The 21,491-nt window shown below is 43.3% G+C and overlaps 1 protein-coding gene across 2 annotated transcripts in view; it reads right to left on the bottom strand.

Moving 5' to 3' along the window:
• Positions 1–21,491, bottom strand: part of neurl1aa (neuralized E3 ubiquitin protein ligase 1Aa) — a 70,289-nt gene that overhangs the window by 8,883 nt on the left and 39,915 nt on the right. For both annotated transcript variants that reach the window (XM_056372421.1, XM_056372422.1), the window contains exon 4: positions 6,260–6,988. In XM_056372421.1, coding sequence (XP_056228396.1) covers positions 6,260–6,988 — 729 coding nt within the window. The remainder of the gene's footprint in view (positions 1–6,259; positions 6,989–21,491) is intronic.

The following is a 21,491-nucleotide window of genomic DNA, read 5'->3' as shown; positions in this document are numbered from 1 at the left end:
CTATAAACACGCACTGTAATAAGAAATAATAGCAGAAGGGCAGTAGAAAGGCTGAAACTCAAACCATGATCATCATGACTCAAGCTTGATCACACTGAGGCCCTGTAGCATGAGTACCCCCCCCCCCCTCTGTCCGTCTCTCCCTGTTAATCCCCTTGGCAGGCGGGCACCTCCCACCCAGGGCAGCTGAGGCAGGATCTGTGGTGCCCAGCCCTGATCCCGCCTGTTCACCACTAGATTAAACCGACCTGTGTGAACAGCTGTGAGAACTAGGCTGCAGCTCCGTGGCCCTGCTATCTACTTCCACCCGTTCATCTAATCACCCAAGCATCTATTCGTCTTTCGCACATACCCAGCATGTCTACGGAGAGAGCCTCTTCCTTCAAAGCATGGGAGCTATGCAGAGTATGTGACAAGGCAGATGGGCAGGGCAGGGGATGAGGAGCATGACGGAGGGCAAGGGTTGGGGGCAGGAGTATGTTTTTGTGTGCGTGAGGATCCCCCTTTACAGCCTTCAGCCCTGTGTGAGTCACGGGTTTTGATCACAGTTTACAACAACAACCTGAGCGAACAATCGAAACAAATAAAGGGGAAGAGAGAAAGGGCCTTAAAAAAATTATTTTACATTAACATGTCCTTGGTTAAATGCCATCCTCAAACACAAACCATTTCAAAATGGGCGGTTGTTAATTTAATTACAGACCCTCTTGTTCTGGGGACTATCCCGACAAAAGTGCACTTAGGCTGTGTTTTTGTGTGTGTTTGTATTGGATGAGAGGAGAAGCAGCTCAGACAGATCGCAGTTTAAGATCATAGCCACTCTGCTGCATTAAAAGCTAATTGTCTCCTTTTGTGTGTGGTGGAGATATTATCATAAGAGACAAAAGAGCTGTTGAGGAGGGAGGACACAATCGTACGTCCCTGAGCTGTTTATCTCTTCTTCAGGTAAAGTGAGGAGCGTGTGTGCTTCCATACATGTTTAACAATGTATATACAGGCTTCATATATGTAGTACACCTAAAAAGCTGGAGGGGTGAAAAGAAAAAGCGCTTGAATGTTTAAAATGTAGCTCTGAAATTAATAAAAGATAATCAGGAACAACTTGTTTTTTATTCTGTACTTATGCTGCAGCAGCAGAAAATGCCAACCCCTTCTAAATCACTGCACTAAGAAATAATAAAAGCAGAATTATGATTAGCAAAAATCAACAACTGAAGCGTGAAAGATGGACCGTCTTTTCTGTAAGGCCTGCTGCTGTTTTCTAGGGGTGTGAAATTAATTAAACCTCAATGATTTAGCCAATATGCTACAAAAAAAAAATGAGTTCATCATTCAGTCATTACAGCTCGGAGGGAAAAACAGGCATATCAGAAAGTTCCTTTCTTCCTCCGGGACACTTTTCAAAATCCTATTTTTGTCTCCCTCATGTTTTAGTTTTATTTAGTCACTAAAACCTCTCAGGCTACATAGAAGCAGCTTATACCGGCAGCTTTAGATGCACCATCACTTACTCCCTAATATGTTATTTCTTACATATACTAACACAGGATACAGCATTCAATTACTTTTTTGGTTTCTATTTTCTTTGAATCCCCCCCCCCACACACACACGCACAGTTCTGAACAGACAGACTCAGGGAAAGTGAAGTGGAGCATGCACATGAGAGAGAATAGGCAATTATTACTATATAGCACAGAGATACGATCATGTCATTGTATGCTACCCTTAATACTTATTGCAGATGACTAGTGCACCTGTGTGTGTGTGTGTGTGTGTGTGTGTGCGTGCATGTGGGCTTGTATGAATGTCAGCGTGTGTGGTTGTGTGTCAGACACTGCAGCAGGAATACATGTGTGATAATTAGGGGAGCAGAAACAAAGAGAAGAGAAGAGCTGAGATGAGAGAAGATGAGAAGAGGAGGAGAGAGGAGCGTGGCAGCTGCAGTGTCTGAGGATGTGGGCGGTGAGACGCTTCACTTGAGCATGAGCGCGCTGACATTTTAATGGAATCCATAATACATGCAAAGTGGGTCACTGGATGGGTGTCCTACTTCCACGCCGTGAAGCACAAGGTCCCCTCGATATCTCTCTTTCGAAGTTCAAGTGTCAGCTGGTCTCTTTTCTGTTGTTGCTTTTTCATATTATCACACTAATAAGAGATATTAGGACAATAGACAAAAATACTGTGGTGTCATGCAGTCTGTGAGTGGATGTATCACAGTGGGTTAAAGTGTAGGTGACATGTCTTGGCATGAAATATCTTAGAGAGCAGTGATTCTGTCAGTGTCTGTGAATGTCCGGGTAAACCGCCCACATTCAGTATAGGGAGCATTTCGGCCACACGACTGGTCATCTAGTGATCACAGCTGGTCATTCAGTCAGTCAGACTGTCACTCCAACACTGTGTGGTGTTGGAGTGACAGCGGCATGGATCCAAATCCTAAAAATCTCCTGTCAGTGTCACTGAAAGGTCAAAATGATAATTGAGCACTTTTACTTTAGGTCACGACCACAAACTAGTGATCTAAAATCAATGGAGGATTAAGTGGTCCAAATTATAACCATACACTTCTCCTTTAGTTCAAGGTAATAAACTAATCAGCAGTTTTCTGTCTGCTTCACCTGTATATTGAGATTAATGCTAACATAGCATGCTAACTTTAAATACATTAAAAGGTCCCATATTTGTACTTTCCCCTTGTGTTTTATTAGAAGTGTTGATCCATTAGAAGATATATTTCTAATAAAACCATCTCAATGTAGTTTTACATCTACGCACAAGCACTCCTGGCTGACCTGAGCCGCCCTGACGTGTTTGTTTGAGCATGCCTGTTCCCATTAGAAAGGCCCATTACTTCATGCTTTGTTTGTAGTGAGAGGCCTCTGTGATGACTGCTTTATCTTGCCATCCTGTCGAGCATGAGCCCAGTGGGAGAGCCAGCCTTTCAAGTTTAACATCCCTCACTCCGAGTTGAAGGCACGGCTCAAGTTCAGCTTAATTGAAAGCTAAATTGCTCTCCAGCCAGCACAAAGCAATAGATCAAGAGTTGCAACAGTGAGATAAGGGGTGCTTCCTAATTCGAAGCAGCTGGAATGTAAAGATGATTCACACCTCGGTGGGAATTCCGAGATCTGCTCTGATAAGGAGATGTGCCTCAGACCTGTTTCATTGTTCTGCTATTCCTGTTTGGTTGTGCCGCCAAGGTTCTCTGGTTTCGGTAAATGATCGTTAGAAATGCACCTAGAGACCCCGGGCGGTCTGTTCTGCACAGCTGCCAAGCCAAAATGTAATTTAATGGTAAAGTAAGTGATAACATAGGATCAGCTTACTGTACCATCAAGACTTTGTGCTTTTGAACTTTGGGAAACATGAATAACAACTACTGCCAATCTGAAGTCAAAGAGGTAAAAAGTCCACGAGAGCTGAATTTCTTTTTAGCTTTTCCTGACCTGATCACCGACGCCCTCTATCAACACGTCAGAGCTTTATTGAGGCTCACTGTGATTTGTATCGACATGGCTGTCATGGTTACTTTGTTGTCGGTTGATGTTAAGTGGGTCAAGCTATCAGAGGACAACATTATTCCACGCGTGGTGAGCCCAAAGTCTGACAGGCGGAAAGGTCACTTGAGGGATATATGAATGGTAAGAGCGGAGTTTAAGGCTAACTTTAGATTTCACGTCTTTTGATAAGCGACAGGTAGAAGCGTCATATTAAATCTCTCTCTCTCTCTTGCGTGTCTGGTCACAGCTGAGGTTGTTTCCCCTTTAACCTCTTTTAACCTGAGCTTCCTTTTTCCGCTGCTGTCACCAAAGAAAAGCAGGATGTATTTATAGATGCTCCTTCCTCCACGGACAAACACTTGTGACACCTTTGAAAGGCTGCTGCTGTTTTGCCTGTTATGCCTCTTAACTGCTGTGTTAACATAAGAAAACTTTTACTGCTGCATTATGCAGGTGACAAAGATGGTGCCTTTTTTACTGCCAAGCCTTTGCTGTACCTGAGTGAATGTAGAATAATAGCTTGTTTTCAAAAATGACGGTTTTAATAACATCTTGTCTGTACGTGTACATTTGTGTGTCCTTTCTTTTAAATGGGATTTCGCCAACTTTCTTTGACACACGTGGGAGCGAATGCCAGTCAGAATGGCATTCATGAAGACAGCCACTTGCAGAGCTGTCTTCCACTATTCATACTCTTAAGTGCAGCCCCTCCACAGCTGCCTGCACATTGTCGGAAGGCAATATGTTTGGCAGGGCTAAAATGAAGTGCAGTGCCAGAACTGCCACACATCATCTTTCCTGCTCCCCTATCATTATCAGCATTTAGAAAAGGGTAAACAAACCTCAGGTGTCCTGGCGCACCGCCGTTCGGCAAAGTGTCCACCCCGCGGAGACGTCATGTCGTCCCTGCTGCGTGCAGGTCACAGCCTCTCAGCCTGTCTCCACCTCTGCCTGCTCGCTTCCTGTTTTTCATCTTAGCGTGTCGTGAAAGAGCATCTACTTTTCTTGCTAATCTTATGAATGTGTGTACATGCCTCCTGCCTCTGGGTATCTGTTCCAAACAAAATAACAAAGTGCTCTTTCACTTTCTTCCTCTTGACCCTTTGGCTCTGGTCATGACTGTGGCTGTCATTTCCAAAAAAAAAAAAGGGGAAGATGTGGTTTGCCTAAAATTGGCATACTGTCAGAGCATTGAACACTTAGCACAAATAGATTTCAACCCCAGGGAGTAGGTGAATTAAGCACAGAGGTCAGAGCTCTCACCAGTGTTGTACGCAGCCAAATGAAGATCATTACCCTGCCGTGTAAGTTCCTGACCCTGGGCTCATCACCGAGCTGAAAGGATGGTTGTATCCAACAATAAATTACTCCTTCAAATAGGAAAGCATGTGGTCAAGGAAGGAATTACTTATTGCTATTGTCATTACTCCACTTACAGGAGGCAGATAAAATCATGTCCGTGAAGTGTGAGGTCAGGTTTTTACTACTATAGAACGTAGAAGAAAATAATCATGTCCGTCATATTCCTTTGGATGTGTTATATATTATAAACAACACTGTTAATCTGTGTCAGACATTAGTTGTTACGCTTTTTTGAGACTGTTCCACCTGATAATCTTCCATTGCATTTATAAACTATATATAAACATCTAATAAATACTTATTTATATTATAGTTTGAAGTAGATATATTGACATTTTAGGTTTTTATTAAAGTGCAGTATTTGTCTCCACTCATACCTCATATCTCATGGTATTTAGTCTTACAGCTGCATAGTATCTGTCTACAGCAGCCTCCACATAATGGGCACCCGTAGGAGGAGCTGTTGACATAAACATTAATAAAGATAAAAATCCGCTCACAACTACATTATAACGTATATAAACTTGTGTATGTGTGTAATGTATTGAATGTGTATATACGGCTTAGAAATCTTTAATGTTAATCTTTAATGTTTAGGTTACATATCTAAGTGCTGAGTGGCGGCAGTGTTGTTCCTGTCCTCCAGAGTGGATCACCATTCGTATAAGCGAATTGACATGGGTTTTCCTCACACAACCCAGGACTCAGCAGCCAACCCGCTCCACTACCTGAGTCACAACCTGAGTCGTCTTCAGCGTTTTGGTTTTGCTGGATGACCTTGTTTTTTTTTTTTTTTGCGGGAGCACTTTCACTGCTGTGAAATAAATGAGTGGGCTGCCTGTTCTGATTGTTGTTCCAAACAGTCCTGATGCAAATTAGTTTCCTCAAAGTTTAAAGGGCCACTCAGCCAATTTTACACATGAAGGTCAATTTACTCGTCAGAACGACTGCCACTTAGCCTCTGAAAACTGTTGTAAAATGTTTTTCTGTGACTCTCCTCTGAAGTCTGAGAAAATGACCCCTGATGATGCTGCGTAAACCCTAACATATACTGGTTATTTGAGTTTGAAGTTTAAATATTTATGATAAATATTAACCATAAATGTATTGTTATAACTATCGAGATATGCCAATATATCTGCAATAAGCTAATACTGGCTGATATTGGTCATTTTATCTGTTTGGCTCTAACAGAAAGCCTGGCAAACTGCGGTCAGTGAGTTGCATTATGGTTAGTACAGGATCCAGCATTTTGGACTTTTATTAAAAATCAATGGTCAAGATTGACCATTCTTTTCAAATGAGACTCTCATGTGTTCTGAACTGTATGGTATTAAGTTGCTTGAGTTACCTTTTAGGTCGTCTTTCAAATGGTTTTCACATGCTTACTTACCCAGAATCCTCAGCTGAGTCACAGCCCCATGAAGACCAAAGAACATCCAGAGTGGGCGGGAGTTGTCCACACACACCTGCATGCCCACGTTGGTGCCGTTGTGGCTGAGGATGACCTCCCCTTCCTGGTTGACCAAAAAGCCCAGGATGTCACTGCTCTGGAGAGGCGTGGGCACCCGACACACCGCCCAAAACTCCTTCCTGTCCACCAGAGCCTCTGGATTATAGGGCAAGTCGCTGGGGCGCAGCACTGCTGGGTCGCAGGACGTCACGCCGTAGGACAAGGAGCCTGAGCGTGCCGGGCTGGATTTTGTGACTTTGATGAAGACGGTCTCTCCGATGCGCAGGGGCCGGTTGGTGAAGACCAATGTGCGCTCTTCGCGTGCGTGCTCAGATCGTGCCACCGTCTGCTCATCCAGCGTCTTAATGTGGGCGCCTCGCAGCTGGTGGAAGTGGAGGTCACTCTCGAGGGCGGACGGCAGGAGAGAGGACTGCTGGGAGTTGAGGGAGTTCTGGGGGATGGGGCAGGTGGAGGAGGAGGAGGCTGTGGCCAGGTGGAGGGTGTGGCGGTGGGAGTGATTGTGAGCGTTGCCTCCATCCTCCTGCTGCAGGTTGAGGTCGCACAGGCTGACGGACAGGCGGGAGTCGTCCGCTTCGCGCCGCAGGGAGGAGGAGCGCACTGTGGTGAAGGAGCGTGGGCGCAGGCAGTCGGGAGGAACAATCTCACTGCCTGGAAAGGGAGGGAGAGAAGAGGAGGTGAGGTTGAGACGGAGCGAGAACAGCAGTTAATAGTGGTCTTACTCTGTTTTGCTTTGATTAGCAATTTGCCTGAAGCCTGTGACGATGACGTTTACACTCAACTGAATCCCAATTGTGAGCACACAGTTCTAAGAGGGGCTGAATGTGCAGCTGGTCTGACAGCAAGATAATGATATAAACGAGAGAGCAATTTATCTTCAGATGCACAAGTTAGGTAGTTCTAATTACTCAACGCTGCGGCAAACGGGTGTCAGGAAGAGTGTTTCAAGATAAAGGAATTAAAGAAAGTAGTGGGTTGCTTCCATGTCTGCACAGAGCTGAAACATCTTGGTTTATACAGGTGGAAAATGCTGTGTGGCGTCAGTTAATTCAAGTCAACTCAGTGTTATTTATATAGCGCCAAAAATAGCAAAAGTGATCTCAGGGCACTTTGCATATAGATCATGTACTCACGTACTCTCTATAATATTATTTACAGAGACCCAGCGTTCCCCCATGAGCAAGCACTCGGCAACAGTTGGAAATGAAAAACTTCAGTTTAACAGGTAGAAACCTGGAGCAGAACTACAGCCCCATACGCCATGGTAGAGATTGAGGTTGGGTTATTGTGTGGTATAAAGACGACTCATCGTCTCATCTGAAAATAATTAACAACAGTTTGAAAAGCAACAACAGAAAAACGGACTTTATCAGGCCCAGGGTGACGTCCTGTTTATGGGAGATTTTAATGCCAGAACAGGATGTGATCCTGACTCAGTGGATCCTGTTGGAAAAAGCTACATCTTTGGACATCCACTCATCGCTTCATTTCTCTCTGTGCAGACAAAACTATGTTGAAACACTGAGAAAATACAAACCGATAATACGGCAAAACAACATCATGATCAGGATCTAAGGGAAAATGAGGAGTGCATTAGTCAAAATCAGTTCTGGGAGAGATAAACAAGTAAACCTGGCCCTATAAAAATCATTTTGAAAAACTATATGAGCAAATTTCATCCAACAAAACGTATCCTTGTATCAACAATCAAAAATAACAAGAACTCCAGTGATGACCTAATTACCATGAAAATACAGAATTAGAAAACACCACAAAAATGTGGACCTGACAGCATCAGGACAGAGATGATGAAACACAGCAGCCCTGAGCTGAGACAGGGCCGGCTTCAGTTCAATCTCATTCTTCATTTCCCCAATACATAAGAGTGGTGATAAATTAGACCTCATCTATGTGAGCAGTAATCTGGAGAAGGGTTTTTGCAGCATTATCAATACCCAGATGGTGGCCTTCCTTACGGAACACAAGGCCACAGTAAAGGGCAAGTAAACATTTTAAGAACTGTCTCCTGAAAGAAGTCCAGATCTCCCACCGACCAGTGCATTCAGAGCAGAACCAGGCTGTTAGCCACTAATGATTTTTTAAAAATGTATTTATTTTTTAAAGTATATTTTTTTGGGCTTTTGTGCCTTTATTGGACAGGATAGTAGAGAGAGACAGGAAATGGGGAGGCAGAGAGAGGGGGAATGACATGCAGCAAAGGCCGTCCGATGCAGGACTCGAGCCGGGGCCGACTGCAGCGAGGACTGTAGCCTCTACACATGGGGCGCCTGCTTAGACCACTATGCCACCACTACGCCAAACAACTGATTATTAACATTAAAAAACATACATACATCTCAAATTGATCCCCCAAAAAACACAGAGATTTCAGGCACTACAAATCAAAGAATTGAACCTCTAAAATAGTTCCTTCTGTGAGCTGGTCCTGAGACCTACTGATCAACACCCGATACTGTTCCACCTCAGACCCGCTCTGCTTTCCAACTGCTAATCAGACTAAACCAGATTATTAAATTAACAAAAGATGCCTATCTGGAACATTGGATGAATTAAATCAAAACTCAAATCAAACTTAATTGCTATCTGGCTGTCAACCATGAACATAAACTGGCAAAGTATCTCTTTGCTGTCAGAGACACAAAGCAGAGACAGATCCAGACCAGATACAGACTTGAGTCTAACCACAGAGAAAGGCCCACACACAAGAACTCCTAGCTACCAACAGAGAAAAGAGTCTGTGGTCACAACACAACAGCTGAGGTAGAGACAAAGATGCACTTCATCCTAAAATGTGACAAATATAATAAATACCAGAGTGGAATACTTTGTTAATCCCAGACTTCACACAGCTAGGTGACAGTGAAAAGCAACATATTCTATCAGGAGAGGGACGTGCAGCAAACTTAGCTGCACAACACTGTATGTGACTGCATGTCACAAACTGAGGGACGCAGCATCACTGAATGTGTCATCATTATTTAGACATAGCCTATTATACACACACACAAAACATCTGTTTACTGTTTTCTTTTGCCATTTTCTTGTTCTTTTTTATCAATTATTCTCTTTTTTTCTCATCTCATTTTTGAATTGTATTAACCTTCATGTTTGGGCAACATTTTTTACCTCATACTTACGCACATAGAGCATACTGGATGGAATTTAATTGAATTAAACTGAATGATGGAGGGGAAAGAGAACAAATTCATTTCCTGAAATTAAATTTAAAGGAGCTACTCATAAGTCAGCAGCAAACTCGCTTCCTTTACTCGTTGACCTTTACTGCGACTTAAGTTAGCACGCTAACCAGCTAGCTCCAGCTCAATTACTGTAGCATCAAGTCTGACCTGAAGAAATACTTATGCTCAGAGGACGTATTCTAACCTCTTCTATTGTGAACGCGACGATGGCCGAAGCTGTTGGCAAGACTGGTAAGTAAAAGCTGTTAATGCTAACATGTAGCTACCATGCAAAACTTACAAATAGCTGCTTTAAATAAATACTGTTAATCGGTGGAAATGTATATGTGTGTAAGTCTATGAGTGTGTGTTGGTTGTACTCCTTGTAAGCCATAGTAGAGTATCACTCTACAGAGCCATTATTGTCTGTGCATGTCTTCAATAGCAAGAGTGGTGGTCACATGCACACAAATACACAAATGACTCCACCTCTGATAAGCTGCCCTCAGGTTGCTTACAGTGTCATCCTACGCTTCGACACGGCTGCTCAAAATAACACCTCTAAATGTGCCCCCCCTCCCCCGGTCTGGTGGTGGGGGTAAAATTAGCCTGGCGTCCTGAGAGAGACCCCTGTACTGTGTGGGCTGGTGTTTGGCTGGGTTTGTGTGACGTACTCACGTGTATTTGCAGGAGTGGGAGACGTAGGAAAGGAGAGACAGAATAGAAAGCGACGATGACCTCTTCTCCCCCTCCCCCACACGAGAGGTTTTGAAGATACTGAGAGACCCTCCTCAGTCAAATGAAGAGGTGGAGGAGTGCAGGGTCTGGGGGGTGGGGGGGGGTTGGGGGGTGGAGGATGAAAGACAGCGACCAGCCGCTGACTGTCTCTGGAGAGTTTCTCCAGTCCTGGTCAGCTATAGGCCCCTCTATCTGACCACGACCTGGGAGCCTGACTCCAGATAAACCTCTTAGCTTCAATTACCAAGGCTGTGGGACAGGCTGCTCGCTGCTAACTGCAAACTGCAGCAGTGACAACAGAGCAGCCAAGCCTCTTATGATGCCCTCCCACAGCTGAAAAGGACACAAGCCAAAGGAAGATAGATTCGAGACAGCCCTAAAGTAAGCAGACAGTTTGCTGGCTGAAACAGGAATGGTGTGACGTATATTTTGTTCCTCAATATAGGTCTAACTGGATTGCGTTGCTAATTAATTGTGGTAAACTGAAAAGATAGCAGTAAGATTAGTGTCTTAACAAGGGTATAATCAATACTGGAGTCGATGCAATACTTCTTCTCACGTTATACAAGTTCTGCCTTCATAAATTGTCTCAAAATATTTTTAATAAAGTTTTAAAAATGTAAATCAGGACTAAAGAACTATCTTTATAAAAAAATAAATTAACAGGTCTACAAATCTGACCCCATGTTCCAGGCAAGGTTTCTCTGTTGTTCCCTGGGTTGCGAAGTCAAAGTTAATTTGCGTGTCCGGGGTTTCATAAATAAAAGTCTCATTCATTTACTGCACTGACAATGATAGGTAACTGCCAGTTGCGGTTACTGGAGACTTGGATGGTCATAAATTAAAAGTAAAGCAAAATAAAAGATGAGCAATTGTGCAAAAAAGTAGTTCTAGTTCTCAAATTAAAGTTTCAAGCCTGTTTAACTGTTGTAGCTCAACGGTGATGTCATGAGGTCCTGAACAACGACTGTATACAAAAATGGATGACATCACAACTCCCCAAAAGTGAAGCCATAACATCTCGATTGCCCTGGTGGTTGGCTGCAGTACAGCCCCCCCCCCCCGCGCATTCCACAAATATAGCACAGCTGCCAAGAGCAACAACAAAACTTCATAGCAACTGCAACCAAAGTTCATTGGTATTGCAGTTTTTAGAGCCGCCTGCCAAACTGAACTGATGGAAAAATAATAAAATAACGAAATACATTTTGTTCGGTACCAAAACAGTATGAAGCTGCGTTACTCAAAAGGTGTCAAGATCAAAAAGTCATTCCATGATCAAAGATCCAGTTCCACATCTTAACTAAATCCACCTCTATGAAGTTGTAGACCTTAGTCATTTACAAAGGCAGCGGCTGACATCAAGTACCATGGTGCGAATGTGTTGATCTGAACTGGAGACGACAGCAATCTCCTCACTGTTTGATCCCCTGAGAGTGACATGTCTGATTTTCTGCATCATCAGTGCAATGCTGTCTGATGAGCCCGTGTACACTGTAAAGCTCAGATAGTATCGCCGCTGCCTCAAAGTGGTGTCAGCCATCAATTAATGTTAGCTGCTAACCCACAGCGTGACACTTTGTGATTAATGTTTAATGGAACTTAGGCCCTGTAATTGTGCTAATTGATTTTTCAGAGAGGCATAAAAATGGAGAGGACAGTGCCTTTGGTGCACGAGGCAGCTCCCGGAGACTGCTAATCAACCATTAAACACCTCTCTGCTCAGAAGAATGCACCGGTTAACTGCGAGTCCCCGGGGCTATAGCTGAGGATGACTAGCATGCCAGCTCGGATTTCATCTACTATTTGCTCTGGTATCAATTCCACCTGATGGACTCTCGGCCTGCACGAAAAACCTCAACCAGAACTTCGGGGACAGGCCGCGGAAATGAGACTAAGTTGCAAACGAACGGCCCAATCTGCCATGTAGTCCATTTCCGGACTTTATGGCATTTCCTCAGACAGAGAGCCATTTGCTGAAGGGAGGCCTTTAATGGAGCAGAGAAACCTTAATGTGGCTCAAGCCCCAAATTCTGCTCTCAGATGACTGGGGAAGGCTTTTCCTTTGGCCATGGAGTGAGGAGCAGTCATGCTAACTGCTCAACCACAAACTGATAGTGATGCCAAGCTGTCGGCGGCCCACTTGTTCTGAATTATTGAGGGGTTTGAATGACATCACCAAATGAAATTGTGTGTGTGTGTGTGTGTGTGTGTGTGTGTCTTCCAGAGCCGGCCATTTCTCTGCTGCCCATCACTCCATCCAAAATTGGATTACGTTGGGGCCGACTTTGTTGCAAGACCTCCGGGACATGAAGGGAGGACTGGAGGATGATGACATGTCTGGGGGGGATAACAGCGGATGGAGTGAGAACAGAGAGGAGAGGTAAAGCCGGGAAGGAAAGGATGGCTGCCTGTGACAATGCTGGATTTATGTTGAAAGGAGTCGGCGGAGGCTTCCAAAAAGCCGCGAATCATCTTCCTCTCTCTCTCTCTCTCTCTCTGTCACTCTGACTGTAACTCAAACGCAAAATGTGTGAACACAAACTCATACACACGGTAAATTGATTCCTCTAAAAAATATAGTCTTTTATCAGCTATTTTCAAAAAAGCTTCTCTCAGGGTTTATGTTCCTTTTTATATCCTCTCCCTCTTCCTCTGCCTCTCTCACTTTTCAAAGAGGAGTCATTTCAAACCTATATTGGCTTGTGCGCCATGTATTCTTCTTTTCGCTTCTTTATTCATCAAAGGCTGGTGAGACGGAGCCGTAGCTGTACTGTGTGTGCTCCTAATGCTTGTTGTTCGCTTGGAGGACAGAAAGAGGAATGAAAGGAGCGCAGAACATTTACTGTGCATTTGAAAAAAAAAAGCTTGCCTTGTGTGTGTTTGTGCACTCAGTGTGTATGTGTGTGTCTGCGTGTGCCCGTTTGTGACCTCACCAGCTGCTGCCCGCTAATCGTGGTGCACCTGCGTTTTTAGTTGATACAGTCCCTTTGTCCTATTGGTCCCTTTCAAAATCCGCCACTCGCAGATGCTCTCTCCCATTGGCCAGGGCCAGAATTTTGCACTTTGACAGCAGCGTCAAACAGTGTGTGTGTGTGTGTGTGTGTGTTTCTGTGTGTGTTTGCTTCTCTTGTAATGGGGCCATGGAAGATGCAGCTGCTGACACTGTGAGCCTGGAGGGGCTGAGGAGGGGCATTCATCACCTGATTCCTCATTTTGATTGAATTTCAAACCAAATGTAGCACCTGTTGGGCTGAGCCATTAATTAATTCATGCGGGGGAGAGGGAGTGTGAAAGTTATGGGTCAGGTCTTTCATTGGACTTTTTAAAAAGACTCAAACCCATTTGGCCAGCGTTGTTTTCTCAGTTCCTCCTTTAAGCATTTTTCGATTAGAATAATTAAGCACCTGTTGGGCTAATCCAGCGTAAATAGGTGGACAAGAATGGCAGGTAATGGGAGGGAGAATGGCACCGTGTCTATTTTGGCCCACGTAGGCTTTGGCTCACGCTGTAAATGTTTTTGATTAGGGAACAGCCACAAAGCAGGTTAGCTAATGCGGCGCATGGGGGGGGGTGGGGTGGATAGAGGGAGAGGCTGGCTTAGTGGCTTTGCTAGCCTGAGCAGATGGAACGTGCCAGGGGTTTGAGCCAGTGTTGGAGAAGGGGTGGGGGGGGGGGTGGATTTACTCTCTCTCACGCACACATTCTATCTCACAGGGCTTATCTTTATCCATACTCTGTGGAGTGTTTCATCTGATGTCAGCAAAGGTGAAGAGAGAGCTGGAGCTAGGAGGGGAAAATGTAAAGAGAGCTCTTATTGTGATTTGAAAAGGAGAGGAGAAGAGAGGAGAGGAGAGCAGAAAAGAGGAGAGGAGACAAGAGGACATAAGGAGTAGATGCACATTAGATGTAAAGGGAACTGGTCGGTACGGATCAGCTATGAAGGAAGAAGGTATAGATGGATATCCAGGGAGATTTTGCCATGAAGAGATAAAGCACAGAGGCAGGGAGACAACGCAGGTTCGTTGAGGGAGGAAGAGGCAGCGTGTATCTCAATGACTGACGTGGGGGATTAAGACACGAAGACTGACTGGCCAAGTGATTGAGAGACTGAGATATAAAACGAGAGCGAGTGAGAGAGGGATTGTAGAAGAGAGAGATGGAGTCAGAGGGTCTTTGTGCTAGATGTTTGGGATGTTCTTTATTCCCTGGCACATGCCCAATCCCTAGTCCCTGATCGGGCTGGGCAGCTTTGAACCCGGGGCTTTTGGAAAGAGCAGCAGGCTCCCAGGGCGACACATGGCCATAACAAAGAGCCAGGCAAAACACCCAGTAAGTCACAAAAGCCCTGTCCCTTAGGTCATCGGCATAATTCAACATGTGCCGCCCCTTCTCTGCCAATCAGCATGCCAGCACCTCAGCGTTAATAACCTCTATGATAAGGTTCTTATATTAAAGCCGCCTGTTTTATTCTTGTGCTCAAGCATGGAGGAAGGGTGATAATAGGCTAATTTATTACTGGGAGAAGACTGACACCCGCACCACATGCACATCAATCCCTGTGCAATCATTCATATTTATAGAAAACTGGTACAAGGCTTAAAGCTGTACTACTTCAGATTTTCATATTAACAATGGGTCCAATCACTTTGTGTAATATGCGTACAGCAGGAAGCAGGAGGTTTGTCAGTTTTCACCAGAACATTACCTGCTCAGCACCAGCCAGCAGACAGTCAGTCACTAGTTCATAAACACAGGGGAGTACTCAGCAGATAAAGAGCCACATATTTCCCCTGTGGAGTTGGTGGAGACCAAACCGGAGCTAAAATAAGAGTAAATATTGGACAATTGCTGGATGGCAAAAGACCCATGTAAATGCTAATACTGCTACATGTGTGTTGGATGTGTAAATAGGCAAATGGTGGCTTACATGTAAACCATTTTACGAGGTAATAACATGTCAGTGTCAATTTTCATGTATCTGGCAATCATTTCTATCAGTTTCAATAACATTGCTTTCACCAAAGTAATTGCTGAGATTTGGTAACAAAGGCTCAATGAAATCCAATCAGACAGCTTGTAAACAAGCCAAGAGTTTAGACACATTATCTAAATGTGGGCTGACACCGAAGATTATGTTCATTATTGATTAATCTGCCGATTATTCTCTCAATGAATCGATAATTAAATGTTAACAAAATGTCTATGAGTCTAAAAAGTATTCAGTTTACTAACACAAGCGACAAAGAAAAACAGCAAACTGTCACATTTCAGAAGCTGGAACCAGACGATGTTTGGCAGTTCAGCTTGAAAAATGAATGAAATGAATAATCCATTATCTAAATAGTTATTGTCTGTCAGTCGCCTAATTGTTGCTGCTCTAATCTAATCATCCTTATTTGGAGGTAAAACCAAAAGTGAATGAGACCAAAAAAGTCATTATCAGGAAGTCAGAGTTGAGTCAGGGACTTGGCCTGGGCTGTTTACAACAGACAGTTTCACTTTTACCATCTGACTTGTCTTCTTTTCCAAATGCGTTTGGCTAACCTCCGCTTTGTTTACAGCTGGCTCCTTTTGATCTGTCTCACTCACCGTTGATCATTCCCAGATCTCAGCACTTGATGAGTACAGTGTTAATATCACCAATAGGAAACGACGGGCAAAACTCCAGAAATATGACCAAAGGAATTATCTGTTATATATGAGCATAACCACAGCACATGACAAACATGGCTGCCTAATTTTGGAAATCCACTTGCTTGAACTGAGCCAGAAAGGAACATTCGTAAACCCTGTGACTCCTGTTATCATGCTGTCTCGGTCTAAATGCGTATAAGCACGGGACAGTAAATGTGGTGTTGATTCTCCTGGCGCTGCTTCAGAAGGCGAGCGGCACTCCACGGCCGAGTGTTTCCCAGGATCTTAACTGATCGTCGAGCTTTGAACGCCTAAAGTCGCTTCTTTTGAGCGATGAGAGCAAAAACAGGAGACTCCACATAGATCTTGACAAGTTACCTCAAGTTTACCCCCATTCAAATTTATCAGTTCAATTACTCTCTGCTGATAAAGTTCAAAACAGAATTATTTTACTAATATCAACTAATCCGTCTCTTTGAAGAGGAAATGAGTGTACTGGAGTATCCGGCAAAGGCACAGTAATATGAAACTGATTCTAAATGCCAAATCATACAAATTCGGTTTGTCCTTCTTCGCCTTTTGAGCTCTCTGACTAACAGCCATCAACCAAACTCGTTCCAAGAAACACATCACTGTTAAGTTTGCTGCACTTGATGTCTAGAGGTTTTTACAAAAGCAAACCCACTTCAGTTCCCGAGCTTGCACAAAAAGGTCAGATTTACACCGTTTTTTCTGCTTTTTGTATTTTTGTTGGAGGGTCTGTGTGAAGCATCGGGATTCGTAATTGCTGCTATTAACTGGGAGGCCGAGTCCCGCCAAGTCAAACACCAGTGCCAGACAAGTGCTCGCAATAATCAAATTATCATTTCTCCCAGAAGCATGGGAACCCCTTGTCTGTCTCTATTTCTCTCTTTGCTGAATAACGCAATAAATGTGATATACTTTGGTCAGTGCAGATGACTTCATGTTAACCCTGGAGTCAGAGCATAGTACAGACAGTGAGAAAGTACGGTCACCAAAAGTATTTCAAAAGTAAAAAAAGAGTTACTTAGCTTTTAAATTCTTCTTTGTGTCACACCCGAGTAAAAAAAAAAAAAAAAAACGTTTAAAAACATTTAATAAGTGTTTGTTTATCTGATCACTTTTGGACTTATACAATTAAGTCTGCGTTTTATGTGATCCCTTGGTAAGTTCAACTTGTTACAATACATTTTTCATGTTAATTAGTCTCCCACTTGCCACGGGCAAAAGACAACACTTCCAACTGACATGGGAAGGGAAAAGCAAACTAAATTACACCACTGATGAAGGCTGAGCTAACCCACTTCTCTTTATTATCTCTCACATGCACCACTCTTTCTCAACCCACTCCTCAGACATTCACCCCTTTCCATTCATTAAATTTTGAATATTATAATCCTACTAGTTATTTTGAAATTCCCCACCTTTTCCTGTCCTTTGTATTAGTGTTGTTACAGTGAAAGAGACTTAGATTTGTTGCCATCAGGCTTCGACATATGTGGCGCTAAATGCTCCCAGACAAGGCCTGCGTTTTATTTTGACACCTAGAAGAATCGTGCTTTATCACCATTTTCCCATACCTGTAAAGTCAGTGAAGGGAAACCTCTGGGCACATGTAGGGGTAGAAGCCACTCTCCCACCTGCATTCGAACAAACCAGCTGGAAAGCGTCATGAGAACACACCGGGGATGCTATTTCCATTAGAGATGGCATCCTTTGTTTTAGCCTCGTCAACACTGACATGTTATGAAAGGTTCAAAACAGGGCGACCCTGCCTCCCGAGATGATCCGCTGTCAGGAATAAGTTGGCTCTTCTGACACGGCTTGTGAAAGACAAAAAATAAAAAAAATAAAAAATACAGACAGCCAGGCCTGCCGTACCTTCATCCATCAAACCTTCACACATTGTTTCAGTCTCACTGGAGCACTTTGGTTTCCTGGATTAGTTTTCCTTTCACCTAGCCCACATCTGTCATGTTTACCCAAAAGCACATTTCTGCAATCACTGGTGATTCGTCCTGCAAAATAAACAATGCATGCTTACATAAAAGAGAGGAGATGATTGTGGTGCCATATATACAGAAGAATAGCATAGCAGAAAGAGGAGCTTTTTTAGCATCCTATTTTCCGGGTGACTTGACAAAAATGGCCATTTTCAAAATTTTCATTCATTCCTACGGCTGCTCTGCCACTCATCTAGAGTGACAGCAAATGTTACTGCATTCTGATGGGACAATGGGACCTCATTCTCTACCGTGTAATTCAATCCATCACCTGCGGACAATCTCTCATAACACTGCAGATGTCAGAGGCTCTTTCAGTGTTTCCACCACAGGACGTAAATGCAGTTTTCCTGATGGACTACACAGATTAGCCTCTCTTTCAGGACACCGTGTAGCTGATTTGCGTCTTCGGGTTGGCAGATAGATTGGCCAACTCGTTCTCTCTGAGTCAGCCTGGTTGAGAGGTGTTAGCGGCCTCAAGGCTGTGCAATCAGACTTTATTCTCTTTTCCTTCAGGGAAGTCCCACAGAGGGCCCCTTTTGATTAAAGCTCCACTGTGACTGACTCATACAATCTGAGTCCTGCAGACCTCACAACAGCTGGAATTACTCAGTTACTCAGCCTCCTTCCTGATGTCAAGTAAAGTCCTGCTGTATGTGTGTGTGTGTGTGTGTGTGTGTGTGAGTACATATGAGAGTGACAGCTGACCTTAGGACCCGGGACATGGATACATAATAAACAACCTTTGTGGCTTTTTAGATTTCAAGCCTGTGGGGACAGCTTCAATCCGCCCCAAAGATTATCCTGCCACCCCCCCCCACTGTAATATTGTATTTGTCCAGTTCAAGGCCAGACGCAGATAATCAGCTGCTACCTCAGGCACCTAAGCAGAGATGTGACAGATATCCCGCACGTTTTCCCCGTAGCACAAGCCTACAATAATATATATATATGTTGCTAAGAGGACAAACTTTATCACAGCAAAGCAGGAAGAAACCGCTCTTATCGCACAATCTATCTGACATATGTACCTTTGTGTAGGTGAGCATATCACCTCCATCATCTGTATGCATGCTAGACGATTCAGAATGAGTATGAGTGCATGTTTTTGTTCGTGGTATAAGATTTAGAGTCATCATTTCTCCTGTCTCAGGTTCATTAACAGGTTGGGCCAGGAAAACAGAAATTCCTGTCATCGTGCTTGCAGAGGTGTTAAACTGCTAAATCAGCCCTCCCCCCTCCCTTCCCTTGTTCCTGTCATGTATGATGTATCCTGGTGGTAATTCCTGTGGGGCGGATTATCACGATACGGCTTCTATTTCAATCTTTCTACATCAAAGGCGTTCAAAATGTCGCCCGGAGTCATCCTTTGCTTTCTACTCCTGCGCTGACCTCAGAACAGCCTCAGGATAGTGAACAGATGATATATCTCAAGACACAAAGGCACGTGCAAGAAGTCGCTCTGAACATGTGCAAAGTTGCTACAATGTGTATGAAAGGGTCTTTTTTGATCAACTGTGATTATATTTCACTGATTAAAAACTGCTGTTTTAATCTTAATTATTATTAATTAAGCTCATAGTAACAAACCCACAGACAATTATCTTCCTCTAACCCACACCCTATAAGGAGAGTTTTAGTGTCTTTCAGTTCATTGTTTTGGTTTTCCTACTCAGAACCTCATCTCTCATCAACCTAATTTCCAGCTGTAGCAGGCAGCTGTTATTACTGGAACACGTGCCGATAAACCCACTGTGCGTTACCTGTCCAGCATTAAATGGCAGCTAGTCAAAATGAACAACTATAGTGAACATAGTGAAGCACTTAGCAGCTAAAGAGTCAGATATTTTTTTAGGAAGTTGATGGGTACCAAAAAATTGCTAAAGAGAGAGTTGATATGAACTTCGGGTGGACTCAACAAAGGCAACTCTTTTGCTAATAGTCATGTCAGTTTAAATTATAATATTTCAGTGCTGTTTTTACAACATGTTTCCATTGCCTGTAACAGACCAATAATCAATTAATGCAGGTTTTGGGTGTTTAAAAGTCCCATATTTTACACTTCTCCTGTGTTTTATTTGAAGTCTTGATCCATAAGAAGATACATTTGTGGTTTTAAGAACCAAAAATCATCTCAATGTATAGTTTTACATTTCCTCTCTCAGGTTTCTCCCTGAAACTCTAGTGAAAACAGAAGCCATGATTTGACTGTAAGTATATGGTACACTTTCATAGGTCCCATATTGTATAAAGGAAGATGTCCATGTCTTTTCAAATTATAAAGCAGGTCTAGGTTGTATGTTAATACTGTGAAAGTATCAAAGCGCTCAGTCCACAGGGAAATGCACCCAGCCTGTATTGAGAAACTGAGCCTTAAAACCAGCCGTCAGGACGTCTGAAACTTTGTGATGTCACAACAAAGCAGTCACTGCCTCTCCTCTCCTATGAAAAGTCAGCCAATCAGAAGAGAGGCTCTGTTTTCTGAGTGATCAAATAAAAATATAACAAATTTTATCCAAATCCTGCAAGGTTGGATGGTGGGTCCAGGTGGGTGGTCCTTGGGGCATGGCTGAGAACGTGGACTGCTTTGTTGTGACATCACAAAGTTACAGAAGTCCTGACAGCTGGTTTAAAGGCTCAGTTTCTCAATACAGGCTGTGAGTATTTCTCTGTGGACTGAGCGCTTTGATACTTTCACAGTATTAATATAGAACCTAGACCTGCTTTATAATCAAAAAAGATATGGACATCTACCTTTATATATATATATATGAGACCTTTAAAAGTGCACCATATACTTACAGTCAAGTCATGGCTTCTGTTTTTAGTCATTCCAGTCAAGTAATTCTTTAATCGCTCTTTCAGAATCTACATTTTTTGTATGAATTGTAGCAAGCTCCATATTAATTGTGTCTTTGTTAAAGGACAAAAGAGCATAAAATTAATTTTCTGAAGATTGTCAGAGCAGGAGGTGAAAACACTGAGCGGCAGAATAACAACCTGCAAGCTCTTGTGACGGGACCTGAATTCCACATCTAACCATTAGTCATGATAAAGCAAAGCAACCACCTAAGTGTTCATGAAAAAAAAAAAAAAAAACTACTGAAAGTATACACTGACAGTGCGTGCAGGGAGCCATTAAATAAAATGGTCGACAAAGTGAGCAACATAATGCAACAGCCAGAAGGAGAAGCGTGATATGAAAACAGGTAAAAGGGCTGATTTGATTTGGCGGTGGGAACTGCTTTTGAAAGCACAGGCATGGTTGTGTGTGTGTGAGTGAGTGTTTGTATGTAGCACTATCCCTGCTGAATGGAGACACTACCGGAGGCCCCCTGCTAATTTACATTACGAAAGGGCTGCATACACAAGCTGTACAAAATGTCTTTGAGCGAAAAACTTAATCCACCATAGAATTTTAATTCAATCTTTATGTAGCGAGGATTATAGTATTTCCAAAGAGGCACAATGAATAATCTCACTTGCTGCTGAAAATCGCTGAAATGGAGAGAATATACTGTAAATGTTATTGATCCTGGAGGGGAAATTTGGATT

Source organism: Seriola aureovittata, chromosome 3 (assembly GCF_021018895.1).
Source record: "Seriola aureovittata isolate HTS-2021-v1 ecotype China chromosome 3, ASM2101889v1, whole genome shotgun sequence".
Classification (NCBI taxonomy): Eukaryota; Metazoa; Chordata; class Actinopteri; order Carangiformes; family Carangidae; genus Seriola; species Seriola aureovittata.
Note: the sequence above shows the minus strand (reverse complement) of the source record. Positions and strands in the feature narration are given on the sequence as shown.